The 15,995-nt window shown below is 31.8% G+C and overlaps 1 protein-coding gene across 1 annotated transcript in view; it reads right to left on the bottom strand.

Annotated features, from left to right (window-relative positions):
* LOC129223332 (sushi, von Willebrand factor type A, EGF and pentraxin domain-containing protein 1-like) overlaps positions 1-15,995 on the bottom strand; it is a 161,484-nt gene that overhangs the window by 105,372 nt on the left and 40,117 nt on the right. Inside the window, 7 exon segments of the mRNA XM_054857898.1 lie at positions 2,808-3,012; positions 4,836-4,978; positions 6,453-6,663; positions 9,248-9,378; positions 11,449-11,547; positions 12,445-12,660; positions 15,530-15,636. Of these exon segments, the coding sequence (XP_054713873.1) occupies positions 2,808-3,012; positions 4,836-4,978; positions 6,453-6,663; positions 9,248-9,378; positions 11,449-11,547; positions 12,445-12,660; positions 15,530-15,636 (1,112 nt within the window).

Here is a 15,995-nt window from a genome sequence, read left to right as displayed (position 1 = left end):
ATTACTGTGAGAACCTGCTGTACTGAGAGCTCAAGGAGAGTTCTCGATGCAATGGGTTTTTTGGCGTAAATGAACTTTAGTTTTCAGTGATCACACAACAAAAGGTTATTACTGGATTTTTTTTTCCATCCTGGAGCTCATGTCATTTTTGGATTGAAAAATAGGATTTGGGCTAAGCATTTGCCACCTCCCCAAATGCAATAAAATTGTTAATGCAGAGATAAAAATGTGATTAGGCTAAATTATTAGTGAATGGAAAATTTTCTGGAATTTCTATTATAAAAAATTTTTTAATTAGAATCTGTTACAATTAATCTGTGAATAAAACTTTCAAAATTCTATTAATTTATTGCCAACAACTTGAAATCAATAGTGCAGGTGCTGGAAAAATATAATTCTTCTAATCCCAAAATGTATATTATTGCTATTTGTGTATTTAACAATGATTTTTATTTAGTACTAGTGGTACCCGCACGGCTTTGCCCATAATACAAAAATTAAAAGGTTTTTTGGTTTGCCTGTATATTTACAAATAATGTATGGTGAATTTTCTCGCCAATTGGCTTGTACCCGTGTTACAGTTCCATGTTATGATAGTTTGGTATCTCGCTAATTGGCTTGTGCCCATGTAACGGTTCCACGTTATGATAATTTCGTAATTTACTCGTCGATCTTATGATAATTTTGTTCTTAAAATTGGAATAGAAAAAGAACAAGATCAAATTTTCGAAAAATCGCTTCGAGGTGCAAATCCCCATGCTACAAACTAACTTTGTGCCAAATTTCATGAAAATCGGCCGAACGGTCTAGGCGCTATGCGCGTCTCAGACATCCTACAGACATCCAGACATCCTCTAGACAGAAAGACTGTCAGCTTTATTGTTAGTAAAAATTACAGTGTCAAAATTAAACTCTTCCAACTCTGGCGGTCTTGCTGTGCCCTCTGAGCTCATTGTATGGTTCATAATGACCTGATATTCGGAAGACAGACATTTCAAACCATGTGATTGATCATGAAGAGAAGGTGGTTATGTTGATGCAATTCTGGGATGAAAAGAGATATCTTGACTAAATATTTCAATCCATTTCAATAAATGTCGAGCATATGCTTGTAATTGTATTCCGCACTGCAGTGACATTATGGCCCATATAATTATGTTACAGCCTCATACATGCATGACCTTTCACTATATCAGCCACTATGTCAGAGGTCATGCCTGAATGAGCCTCCGAGTAGGGATAGTTTAATTTCGACAACTCTGTATTATATTCAGTAAATTAGCCAGGGCTAAAGCAGAAATACATGAAATACACCGCCAGCTCAGTCATTTAAAGCCAAGGACGGCAGTTTCGTGCTTATTAGCACTCATCAGCCCGGCATAGGAAAGTGACAGAGCTGGAGATGGAAAACATCTTAAGGAAGCCAAGAGTGCAAAACAAACTGGTAGCTAATATAGAATTAGCACTGACCAGACGAGTGACTGAAGCAATGGTTCGGTTCAACTCGAGGACTGAAGGCAAGGCATGGTATATTCAGTAAATTACCGCTCATTAGCCAGGGCTAAAGCAGAAATACATGAAATACACCGCCAGCTCAGTCATTTCCAGCCGAGGACTGCAGTTTTGTGCTTATTAGCACTCATCAGCCCGGCATAGGAAAGTGACTGAGCTGGAGATGGAAAACCTCTTAAGTTTGGAAAACCTCTTGTTTGGCACTCTTGGCTTCCTTAAGAGATTTTCCATCTCCAGCTCAGTCACTTTCCTATGCCGGGCTGATGAGTGCTAATAAGCACGAAACTGCAGTCCTCGGCTGGAAATGACTCAGCTGGCGGTGTATTTCATATAACTCTGTATTATGATTACCGTATTTTCCTGCATATTATTCGTGGGCGGCCTATAATCCCCAGGTCCTGAATTCGGCGTGAAGAGAAAAAAGCTTCGTATAATCAGCGGATAATATGATGTAAAAAAAAAGTTTGACTTTGACATACCATTTGAGCAACTAAACTAAACGTGAAAAGGTAATTACTTTGATGGCATGACCAAAATTAATCTGAAACATAATGATTTCTTCTTGAAATCATGATTATAGTACGCTAATTACTTGAAAAACAGAGTCAAGACAAAGGAGCAAACGGTCTAATCATGTGCAAATGGATTCCTAATTCACTGTATTCTTGTTTATTCTACATGGCCTGAACCACATGTAGTACGCTAATTTATTTAGTATATTATCATTATAAATAAATATTATCATTATAGTATGCTAATTACTTGAAAAACAAAGTCAAGACAAAGGAGCAAACGGTCTAATCATGTGCAAATGGATTCCTAATTCACTGTATTCTTGTTTATACTACATGGCCTGAATCACATGTAGTACGCTAATTTATTTATTATATTATCATTATAAATTATTATCATTATAGTACGCTAATTACTTGAAAAACAAAGTCAAGACAAAGGAGCAAACAGTCTAATCATGTGCAAATGGATTCCTAATTCACTGTATTCTTGTTTATTCTACATGGCCTGAATCGCGTTAGAGGAACATTCATGCAACGTAAAATAACCAACATACAGGCAAGCAGCAAGAAGGAACATGCAAGCTTTGTAAAAACAGCATTTAATCAGCGTACGGTCTCTATTGGTGAATCCTACAGTAAATTTTGAGGCTCAATTCGCTGGTGTTAAAAAAATCACAGATAATCCGTTGCAGCGTATAATCCGCACATCATAAACTTTGACTTTTTTAACAGATAATTCGCTGATTATACGGTAGAATTAATCAAAACATGAATACTTACCAGCTCTGAAACGTATTGCAAATCCTCGACGACTGTCACCAAAGCTAGAGTGGAAATAAATGTACACTTGATTTGTAGTAGATAATAAAAATTTTGGGTTGTTCTCAACACCACCAGTCATTTTAGCCAAGAGAGGATCAGAAGGGCTTGAGCCATCCCGAATGTGGATGAAATCTTTGTCTGGTTCCAAGTCAATATCAATTATCTTTCAGAAAAACAAAGAATCAAGATTTCACAATTGAACAAGAAACAAATAAGAGGTACATTGTATAATGAAACAAAGTTTAAAATCCCAAAAATTGCCAATAGTTATGACTTAATTTGTATTGAAATTCTATTTTATTATTTTTAAGCTTTTTTAAAACAAAAATTAAAAATAAATAAATAAATAAATAAATAAATACACATAAAAATAAATAAATAAATTTGCATGTACAAACTGCAGCATCGATTTCATGACATTAAAAAATATAAACTTTACAACTAAGTTACTTTTAAGGCATTATTTCAAGCTCAGTATAAAATCAACTTTAATACAGTGGTTTTTTTTTTTTTTAAGTGATTTTATGCAGCAAAAAATCATAATTTATTTCATTAACTCTTATTATATTCAAATGCAGTTAATTATGAAATTCCAGAACTTTGATACAGTCACAACAAAGGAAAACTTCAAAAATTTGGCTGACACGGGCTAAACCTGGAACTTTCGATTTCTTGTAATCTTGCACTACAAATGAAAATAAGGTTTGTGAAATTCTATCCCAATCAATATGATAAAGCAAAAAAATAAAATAATAATAATAATATATCAACTAAACTAAGGTAATAATTGTACTCTTGATTTAATTCATTGTCTGAATTTTAGCACTAGATGAGTTTTTTTTATATATTTTTTTTTAATTATTAGAAGCTTTAAGAAGTTATTGAAAGTTTTGCTTACCGATTGGTAACTTATTTTCTTGTTGAAAAATGCATTTAGTCATGCAAAAGATTTTTTTTTTACAAATATGAAGATATTTTGCAATGTTAAAAAGAGTTTGTTTCCGTTCTTTTACTTTTCATAAGAGTAAAATTACTTATGTTTTTCCTTACTACAGGTACAATTTGGGCTTACTCTCTCTTGCCTAATTTACTTGCCTTTTAATTTCAGAATTTTGCATATGTGCTCAGAAATAGTTTTAAAATGCTTGCAAAGATACAGAAAGTAAGGTTACTTCCCAGGGTGTTCTCCCTTTTTAAGCAATGATGAGTGATCAGTAATAGTTTAGAAAGCTTCTTTGTCTAACAGTAATAATAAGGTTTGCATTAAATAATATATCTTAACATGCTTTCCATGTAAGTGAAACATTATGCAGAGCACCAACTTGTATTTCTTTCCATTTTACAAACTTTACTAAATGGGTGCATTTAAAAATAACAAATATGGTTATGTCATAATAAGATTAATAACTGACAGAAGAAAAAATTCCAAAAAAAAGGGTAACTTGAAAAATGAAAGCTACTGTCTGACCATCGATTACATGGAAAGGCTAATATCCGGTTTATAGGCGGAAATAGACTAATCTATTAGTTTATAGGGCTGTTAGTTGGTTTGCTTCAGATGTGCACTTTTGCCACTCTATTATTTAGCCTTACTTTTGTAAAAATGAAAATTTACTCAACAGCCGCATTTTTTAAATCTATTAAGTATATTCGATCCATATTCTCACGGCAAAAATTAATTGATTTATTCATTCACAGCAAAGTTCTGAGCTTACCATTTTGCTTTTACGTTCCTGAACGAAATGAAAATATTTTCTTTTCTTTTTGTTGTTTCCATGGTAACTATTTTTGCTTCCCCTTATTTTATTTCAGTGAATGAAATAAAGAAACAAGGCACTAGTGACATTATAAAACGCGTGCATCAAAAAAATCCCATCGTTATTTTCCCTTCTCCCCTGCTAGATTCATTCAGATGGAATCGTCTTTACTTGGCAGATTGCCAAACTACATACAATCCGTGGTCAAACAGTAATGGTAGAAACTTACTTCCAAGGTCAGAATCTTTCCTGTTGGTGCTGTCAGAACATAAAGACACTCCAAACCACCAGGGTAAGGTTGGGGATAGGTGGCAGAAGTGAGGACTTGGGCAGAAGGTTGAGCAAACAACTCCCCTCCACAACGGACAGGCTCTGAAAAGATTATCATTTTATCATTTAGCTCTTTTCAAAATTGGGAGACAGGAAAAATAAATATAAAAGACTCACATTGAATACACTATATAAAAATTACGGTGATTAGTCATTTTGGGGGGGGGGATTTGATAAACAACAGAAGCCATGCCTACGCATATGTGGCATGGTTTTTGTTGGCACTGGCTTGTGGAAGCTTTGTGTGTGTGGGGGGGGGAGGGGGCATCCCCTCACCAATGTTTAATGATCACATTTTGGGTTTAAAAAATATGTAATTAAACTTTTAAAAAAGGATTTTAATTAGTTAAAAAAGAATGTAAATACTGTCAATTAATGTATTACCAATGCTTTCAATGAATTAATTAATGGTAAAATGGATTTCAAATATGTATTGTTAACAGCGTCATATTTATTGTGAATATGTTTCATATAAATCCCACCTCAAATGCAAAAAGGCCAAAGCTTGGAGATCTCTTTTACCAGTGCCAGGGGGAATAGCATGCAAAAGGATTTTTATTGAGTGGGATTCAGAATAGAAGAAATTTGGGGGAATCGCACACTCCCACACCCTAGAATGAATCCTGTGGTTGAATTTTATGTCTCTCCCAAGAAACAAAAGCAAACAAAAAAAATAAAAATAATAATAAATCCGTTTTCAATAGAACATTCTAAAGAAGCCCTTTAGAAAAAGCAAAAATATTTTTAGTCATTAGATGATTTGAAGCAAACTTTAAATGGGATAAAATAAATTTCACATATTTAAGGAACCTGCATAATACTGACCATATAAATTTATTCATATAAAACTAACTTATTAAAAATATCTTTGCCGCATATGATGCATCACTTCGGACAATACTTTTTTGATGCTTTATCAAGCATATACTAGCCACATTTCAATTATTTTTAAAGTGACATGGTGGCAAATAGAAAAGTAGGTCAGATTAACATTTTTTAACCAACTTATCAAGACACACTTTGAGCTCTTAGAAATCCAAGGCAAAATAAATGTATTGCTAAAGCTTTCACAATAGGATACAGAAAACTTCAATTTCACTTTTATTTATTTATTTATTTATTTATTTATTTGTGAATAAAAATCAAACCATAATTAATTTAACAAATTTTTTAAGTGATTGTAACAAGCGCATTTTTCTTTAGGATCAATGTTAAGTGAAGAGGAAATGTATTGAAAATATTTATTTTTAGAAAAAAGTATAAGACACACATCTGTGAACCTGTAATATTCAAAAATTATCCTCTCAAAGTTAATATGACATTTACATGAAAAAAAATATTTAGTTTACAGGTAACAATATTAGTTTTTTAAAGAAAATATTTAAGTCACATGCGAAAAAGTTTATAAAAAGTTTATTAATAAATCTTATTTTCCAAACTGATTACTGAAAATACAGTGAAAAACATCTAAAGCACAGTATTTTAGTTTTATTGGGAAAATATTTTAAAGATTTACCAGTTTTCCAGCTAGCTCTGAAACCCTTTTTCTCTACCGAGGCGTCTGTTCGAAACTTGATGATCATGAGGTTTGAAGCTGTGGTGTAGGTCATGGTGGAAAGATTTTGACTTCCGGAAAGAGTAACCAAGGACACACTCTTCTCTTCTGTGCGCCCTCCAACTTGAATTTGGACTGTGTCAAAGCTAGATTCAGTATCAAAATCTGAAAACTAATGACAAAAAAATGGTATTTTGTAAGACAAATCAAAATGAGAGTTAATATAAAAATCTGAAAACTATTAAGAAAAAAAATTATTTCTTAAGACACATCAAAATGAGATTCAACATCAAAATCTGAAAACTAAGTTTAAAAATTTATTTCTGAAAACATATCAAAATGAGATTCAATACCAAAATCTGAAAACTGATGAGAAAAATTTATTTCTTAAGAAAAGTCATAATGAGATTCAATATCAAAATCTGAAAAGTAATGAGAAATTTTGTTTCCTTAGACTTATCAAAATGAGGTTTAATACAAAAAATCAGAAAACTAATGAGAAAAAACTGTACTGCTTAAGACTTATCAAAATGAGATTCAATATAGAAGTCTAAAAACTAATGAGAAAAATTGTATTTCTTAAGACAAATCCAAACTAGATCCAGTATCAAAATCTGAAAATTAATTTCAAAACTTTCTATTTTGTAAAATTCAGCAAAAGTTATTGAAAAAAATATAATAAGTAATACTAAAAAGTATTAAGTGGATTTTCAGATTTACTCTCAGAATTTAAAAACATGAACATTCAAGTAGTTTATAGTTATTGACATCTCTAATGCATATATGCAAAAGTAAAATTGAAATATTTTGGATAGTAGGGTTTGGTTTCAGATTTGAATTTGTAATTCAAATAAAAAGAAATATATGATTCAAATGAAAACTCTAAAGTAAAATAAAAAACATTAAAAGTACAAAATTGAAATACAGAATTGTACAAATGTGTTTTGATGTAACAAGGAACCTTTTTTTCAATTCAAAAAGATATAAGCTGACAAAAATCTTTCTTTTGTCTGATGTCTGTTCAATTATGAGCTCAGAGTACATTTTTTGCACTGAAAATGCAGTTCCTTGTAATTCAAAAACTATATGTAACTTTATACATTTTGTGCTTTTTTTTAATTGTATATTTCGTGAAAATGACAAACTTTTTACTCATTATAATTTTATGCTTTTGAATGAAGTGCAAGTAAAGCTCTTTAATAGTTACAATACTGTTTAGTAGTTTTCAGTACTGTCAAAAGTTATGACAGTACAGAAAAATCTGGCTGAAACAAATTAGCAGTTGAAAGTTTTCATCATTCATGTTTTGCATAAGTCTACAAGGTGACTGATGAGATATTGCTTGTTTGCTAATTAGCTATACACGTGGGCACCCATATCGGGGAGGGGGGGGGCAAGTGGGGGCTTAAGCCCTCCTATAAATCAGAATTTCCTTGTTTTTAGTACTTTTTTCTATGCAAAAATGTAAATACATTTCTTGTCCAGCCATTAACGAATAGGTTATTGAAAATGTCAAATTTTAATAACCCCCCCCCCCCCTTTGATCTGTACTGAAATCAGTTCCCGAAAGAAAATATTCTGCTATTTCATGGAAAAATATCTGAGCCCCAGTTAAAATTTTGCATATGGGCGCCCATGGCCAGGGCCAGATTTAGGGGAGAGCAGGATGGGCTACTGCCCCGGGGCCTCCACAACAAAGGGGCCTCCACAATAAAATTTTTACAAAATATCCTAACTTTCACGGGTCGAAAATATTGGATATATACATATATATTAAAATATTTGGATATATATCAAAGTATCAGATTTTTTGTGAATATGATAATCTTTTCGAACCCTGGTTAGGGGTCTCCACTCCTTCGTTGCCCCGGGGTCTCCATATTTCAAATCCTACCCTGCCCATGGTTATACATATTTATAGCTATATTATGTAAAAACATTTTAAAGACAAAGAACAGCATTTAATGCATGCAGTAGCGATTAAAAACATACAAAACTTTCTCAAAACAAACGAACTATGCAACATATTTGTAGCCCTAACTGTTGCCCGAGTATATGCTCATCTCACGACACTTTTAAAGTATTCATTCAAGAAAATATTTAATGCTTTCTTTTTTTTTAAAATTTTGACATGATTTTTGATAAAGATAAGTCAATTCAAGATGCACAGAAATGACTTTGACACTTTAAGAATGCCAAACAAATACAGCATAATTTTTTCTTAAATATAATTGACTACAAAACTGTCACATGAATAACAGCATAAAATGAGTAACTACTAAAAACAAGAGCAGTTTTTCTTTACTAATAATAAAGCTGAAAGTCTCTCTGTCCGGATCTCTGTCTGTCAGAGTCTCTGTGACGGAGAATCTAGCACCTAGACCGTTCTGCCGATTTTCATGAAATTTGGCACAAAGTTAGTTTATAGCATGGGCGTGTGCATCTCAAAGCGATTTTTCGAAAATTCGATGTGGTTCTTTTACTATTCCAATTTTAAGAACAAAATTATTATAAGATGGACGAGTAAATAACGAAATTATCATAACGTGGAACCGTAACATGGGCACAAGCCAGTTGGCGAGAAAAATTCACCATACATTTGTAAATATGCAGGCGAACCAAAAGACCTTTCAATTTTCCAATTTGGGCAAAGCCATGCGGGTACCACTAGTATTAATTAAAACTTAAGCGTGAAATGGAAACAATTAATAAACAAATGAATTATTTCTGCGCAAAAGAATGGTGTTTCTTGTTACCTGAAGAACAATACCAGTTCCAATAGGTCCTTCCAATGTCCACTTGCAGTTTGAATTTGCAAAATACCTATTGGGGTAATTTGGAGACTGTATTGCATCCCCAGAGCTTTGCAGATGAAAGTGGCAAGATGCTGGTAAAATAGAAGAAAACAGTTGAAAACTTAATATTTAGTTTGTACATTTTAGAGTACAAAAATAACTAATAATTTTCTTCACTGATCAAGCATTAAACTATTTAACTACATAAAAACTGATTTAATTTTATTCGTTTAGATGATGATTTTTATTGGACTTTTTGAAGAGACATTTCACAAAAAATGATCCATTAATTTTACAAATAAAATACAGTAGAGCTTTGATTAACTGAGCTTTAATTGATCGAGGTTTCTGTTAACCGAGCCGATAATGAAATCTATTTTTCTTAAATAACGTAAATTTTATAAAATTATGAATTTTCAATTTCAAAATAAAAATATTTTCTGAAAATTTGCTACAAGTAATTTTTCATTTTAGTTTCTTAACTGTGAGACATTTTGTTCTATATCTTCATCTTGAAAAAAAAAAAAAAAAAAAAATTGTATTTTTAATTAATACATTTTCAAAATTCACGATCCTGAGAAGTTTTTGTACAAAGTTTCTATTAACCGAGATTTGCAACATCCGAGGCAGTAATGGTCCCAATTATCTCGGATAATCGAGGCTCTACTGTACATGATTTAAAAAATCCTCTTAGAAATATTAGTACAATTATAGTAAAACAATGTAGCATTGACAGGAAAGTTTTTAAGGCATATATATATATATATATATATATATATATATATATATATATATATATATATATATATATATATATATATATATATATATATATATTTCAGGATTAGTCACACAAATATTGCCCTATTTTGAGCTGAATTCAAATTTTACTTGAGAAATTTAGCTTTTTCGTATTTCACATGATAAGCATTAGCAAAAGTACATGGTATACTTTCAGTGCTGAGCAATGTACAAATTTATTTCTGGCCAATAACATGTGTAATGAATTTATTATACATTTTTTTTAAACCTAATAAAAAGCAATTTCTCTTAAAATATAATGACTACAAAAAAAAAAAAAAAAGTTTAAATATACAATGAAATTTCTAGTTACATGCTGTCAACCATATATACGTTAATTTTTTAAATAATATGCTTAAGATTAAATAAAGTAAATTTTGGAATAAATTGTTCAATAAAAATGCCTTGCAAGCAAACACTGCATGTTCATATTAAACCAAGAATATAATTGCAAATATTAGAAACATAGTTTCAATTTTAAAATGCAGACACATGCACAATAGGAAAGCAGGTAAATTTGGTTCTCTTCCTAAGAGAGGAAAAAGCTTCTGTACTCATAACACATTATTAAAACCCACATTAAAAAAAGGAAAAAAAAAATGCCAATCATTTAAAATCTTAACTAATGCCATATGTATATAGAAACATCTTTTAGAGAAATCAGCTTATTATACTACTGTCAAACTGCACAAACTAACAGATAAGAGGTTCTTATCAATCAATTATCAGAAAACCCTAAGTTGTCCTATTCCCCATAAGTTGATAGGGTTGATTTAAAACCAACACAAATGAATAAAAAGGTTTGCAGAGGCGGCGATTGAGACTGAAAAATGGAGGGGGGGCAAAAAAAAAAAATCTTTTTTTGCTAGGGCTGATTTTGAGAGCAGATGAGTGGTAATTAATGTAAATCTAACAACTTAACTCATGTTTTTGTTATTGTTTAGATAAACTTTGTACACTATAACTTAAACTCACTTAGACATGAATTAGACTTACATTATTTACCCCAAAGTATTTAAAGATGTCACAAACACTTGGAAATAATTTCACTGAACAAGTATGACTTGTTTATGTAAAACAATTAATTTATTAATATCTAAACAATGTATACATAAACCAAAAGTTACTGCTTGCACTAAATAATGTTTCGTAAACAGATGTACAAAGTAAAACAAATAATTATGTTCTGAAATTTTGACATTTCTGATTTTTTTTTTAAATATAATTTCTACTTTTGGTTACTAAATTAGAAAATAAAATAAATAAATGAAGTAGGGAGCCCCCCCCTCCCAGAATCGCTGTCGCTGGTTCTTTGTGAGTTTCAAAGCTCAATGTATAAAAAAATAATTATGCAAAAATACCTGGACAATCCATTTCATCTGACTGGTCTCCACAGTCGTCTTCACCATCACATAAAAACTTTCTACTGATGCAGTGACCATTGTTGCAGTGGAAAGAATCTAAAACATTCAAAATTGACATGGTTACATAAAATAGCAGTTTAAAGCTTGAAATAAAATTACAAATAAAAATTACTTGCAGTTGAGCATTGATTATATTTGAATATTGATGAATAAAACCTTCTATTAACTGAAACATTTTCTATCAGCAAATTCAAACAATGTGCCCTTGCAAAAGTTCTGTTAATAGCCATATTCATTTAGGTTAGTAAATTATGTGCATTTATTTGTAAGACATGTGAAATAAAAAATAAAATACATAGTTTTGTGTTTGACTTTTTTTTTTACCTTATACTGCTACTTTGATAATGATATTTTTTTCATTGATTATCTAAAAAAATCAGTCATCTGGACTCCTGCAATTTCTATTCTTTTTGTATAGCCCATGCTTTACTGCATTTGACATCTTTAATTCAGCAGTCAATCAAATTAACTCAGGATTGAAACGAACATTCTTTAAAACATTTGTTGTTTCACTTTTAAACGCACTTCACTCAAAATCAGAACTAAATATTTTTAACATAAATTATAGAACATTTCTTGCCGAAATACTACCTTCATCTTTTTGCTTCATTGAAATATTCATTTCTATAACTGATATTGGATGACAGATTCGCGTTTTCATTTACGTAAAATTAAATTATTTCAGGTTTGTTTCATTGGTTCAACCACTAAAACAGCAATTTATTTTTTCGGACCTAAGTTATTTTTTAAATATAAAAAAAAGAAGAAAACAAAGGTTAATTTTGAACTACACAGAAACCTACTAAAAGTGAATCTTATTAAGTTTAAAGTGGTTGCGAGTCAAATTCCAACAAACACAAAGTGAATTTTACTTCACAATCTTTAACTTCTAACACTAATTTGATTTTAATGAAAGTTAAAGAAAAAACTCACCCCTGTGACATGACTTGATATGGCAGATGAAAGGGAGTAACGTTTCACATGGAGCCAGCTCCCAAACTTGTGACTCTCCCTTGAGTTTGGCACGAACGCATTCACCTCTGTCTGGCTGCGGCTGGTTGTGGTCCCAGAATCCCGTGTATTTTGAAATGAAAGTACCACTGGAGGATTCGAGGGTATTCGTGGATAGGCCATCGACCGACGTCAAACCTAAAGCAATAGAAGGAGAAATAGAAATCCTTTAAAGAACTGTGGATAATTTTTTGCAATTTGATAAACAGCACAATAGAAAAGAAAATGTAAGACTTGTTTTTTAAAAGAGTGCCACATTAAAAAACAATTGAATGAATGAAAAAGGGGTATGAAAAGGGTAAAAAGAGGAAATTAGGGCCAATTTTTGAGTGATTTTTTTTTTTTTTTGCCAATACAATACTTCCTTTTTTGTAAAAGGAAGTAAAATGTCTGCAGATTGTTCGCCCATGTGTGCACACAAAATAAGATTAAATACATGCATTATGCATGGCAGCTTTAGGTTTAAAAAAAAATAGTGCTACGGAGTTTAACAATCAAGGATGGATACAAGGAAGGAGAGATTGGGTGATCGCCCCTCCTTTGAGGGACACTGCACGGGCAATTTTCTGAAGTTGAAGTTCTAAAACACAAGTCTAGTAGACCATCTTTAACGACGTCAAGCAAAGGAATGGTTTTCGAATCTCCCTTCCGGAAACTTTTCAGAATTTCAGACAATCTTTGGTGATTTTAGGAGGCCTTATGCTGGGCATTTTGAAAAATTTAATTCTTAAATATGCAATTATAGACATCTCAGGTGGTGTTATCTTATCAGGGGAAGGAATGGGTTCAGTGACTTTCCTTTGGTACCTAGTTTTTCAAAACTGAAGTTCAGTTCCAAAAAAAAAAAAAAGAAAAAAAGCACAATTTTAGACGACTTTTGATCATGTTACAGGGAAGGGGTTTTGAAACATTTCCCGGAACTGCCATGAAATTGAGTTCTAAAAGGTGATTTTACCCCTTCCAACACAAATGGAATGGAATAGGTTCAAGGACCTGCTCAGATAATCTCTATATTTTAGTTATACTAGATAAAAATAATGTGGCTACCCCCCCCCCCTCCTATAAAGTTAATGCGAATCAGATGCCTAATAAGAGGCAAATTTAAAAAAATCAATCGCCCCCTCCTTGAACAATTTATGGATCCGTCCTTGTTAGCAATTTACCATTGAAATTATTCAGTGCTAAAAAACATATTTTTAAAGAAATGGAACAATATTTTTGGGCTGAAAACAAAACAAAAAAATAATAAATAACATGTAATAGATGTAAACAATGAAACATTAAAAATGCATATTATTGCATACATGCCTTTTGGGGTAACAAAGAACTCTTGCTTGAGATTTGTTGGACCCAGTTATCACCTATTCATACATTTTTAGTGGATATGATACTTATGTTTGTATGTTTTTGGAATCTACTTTGATTAAATTGTAATTAAAATACTGGTAAGAGAAATCAAGAATTTTGTTTGATTTTGAACAAGATAAAAAACTTTAAAGGTCCAAAAATAACTTCACACGCATTAGAGGTTAATTTAATAGCACTAGTGCTTCCCTGGGACATTTTTAAGAAGGCAACTACCCCTGCCCGTTTTCAGGTAACTTTTGATTTTGCATTTTTCAGTGCATCCTTCTTGCCCTTTCAAAATTTTTTAATACTTGATCACAAGAGCAAATTTTCTTGCTCAAAAGATAAAAATTCACGCTAGCATGGCTTTGAAATTCAATTGTCTTGTTCCCTTGTTCACTAGAATGGGTGTGAGCAGTGGCAGCAAATCGAGGGGGCAAGGGGGGGGCGAATCAAGAGGGGGCAACTGCCCCAATACTTTTTTCATCATCAAAGATTACCTCAATGTTAAGATTTCAATTTCAAAACATTCTGGTTGAGGTTACCTGGTTACCTGAACATTAACGTTACCAAATACTGTTTAAAATTTCAGTTTTAAAAGTTCAAATTTGAAATTTTTCTGGGAGAAAACCCCCGAGCGCACTCTCTTCTTTCTTTAAATTCAAAGATGACCTAAATTTTGGTTATAAAGATCCCAGTCTGAGGAAAAAAAAAATCAGGAAGAGAACCCCCGCCCCCCTAAATAGCGTAAAAATGTGTTTTTAAGACTCCAATCTAGAAAAAAAATCCAGAGATCTTTTTCTGAAGTCCCCAAAGGAAGATCAAGACTGAGTTCTTAGGATTTCATCAGTTCAAAAAAAAAAAAAAAAATATTGGGAGAACTTCCGAACCCTAGTGTTCTTCTTTTTGAAATAACATTTTAAAGGAAGTTCAAGAAAGGTTTTAAACTTTGCAAAACTTTTGGGAGAGAACCCCAAACCTCTTCTTGCTCTAAGTTTACTAAAGATGGCTTTAATTTGCATCTTTAAGACATCAGATTAAGTTTTTTTTTTCCCGGCAAGAGCCTTCTTTACCCTTACATCACCAAAGACAGTCCAAAATTCTTTGTATTATTATTATTATTATTAATTAGACTTTATTTTAAAAAAAACAATATGGGGACAACCCTGGAAACTCTTTTCCATTCCCCAAACGTTGACAAAACTACTTATACGGGGTTTTAAAACTACAATTCCAAAACATTTACACGAGAGAACATCAGAAGCCCCCCCCCCCCCCAATCACTCAAGATAGCCTAAAATAGTCTTTAACTTCCAAAAAAAAAATTTAGCCCCCACACTTATAAGCCATACTTGCTGTTTCTGAGTGTGAGATGTCTACATGACAAAATTTCGTACTTTTTGCAACAAAACTCTTTTTAGAAAGTGTCCTTTTAGATGAAAGAGTGCCCTTTTATCAGGAGGCCTGCTGACCCTTTTTAGATCTGGAGGAACACCATAGTATGCTGACTGATGACTAAAATGTAAACTCATAATAAGGGGGGGAAAATTAAAATTTTCTTTTCAAATCAACTTCTACAAGCTCTATTTACAGCACATACAACCTCGCAGTTACTTAAATATTTGAATGCACATACTAAAGTTAAGCAAACAGATCTTACCTATCCAATAGGACACATCTCCAGTATCTCTTAATGTTTTACGAGCTACTTTGCTGGTGAAATTATTTTGACTGTAATCACCTATTAGGACTAAATCACCTCCATACCTGTAAAAAGAAGATTTTGATACAATACTTCAGGTCAAGTATAGCAATTTGAAAGAAACACTTAGATAAGGTCTAAGTTTACTATTTATAACATAATATACTTCTTAATCTGTGATACCAATTTCTTTATATTTGTACCCAAAATACTAAATAATATTGCAATCAAAATACAGGTAGATTACACAATTGAACTGCTAATATATCTAGCTATAAATGCAGCTAATTCCTCTAAACATAAAATTGATTAGAAAGATTATAGTTCCCTCCCAAAACAAAGACAGCTCTATTCAAAAATTTACTTTAAAGTTTGAGCATATCTTTCTGCAATTATTTAACTCTTATAAATATTTTCTTTTGAT

Source organism: Uloborus diversus, chromosome 5 (genome assembly GCF_026930045.1).
Source record: "Uloborus diversus isolate 005 chromosome 5, Udiv.v.3.1, whole genome shotgun sequence".
Lineage (NCBI taxonomy): Eukaryota > Metazoa > Arthropoda > Arachnida > Araneae > Uloboridae > Uloborus > Uloborus diversus.
Note: the sequence above shows the minus strand (reverse complement) of the source record. Positions and strands in the feature narration are given on the sequence as shown.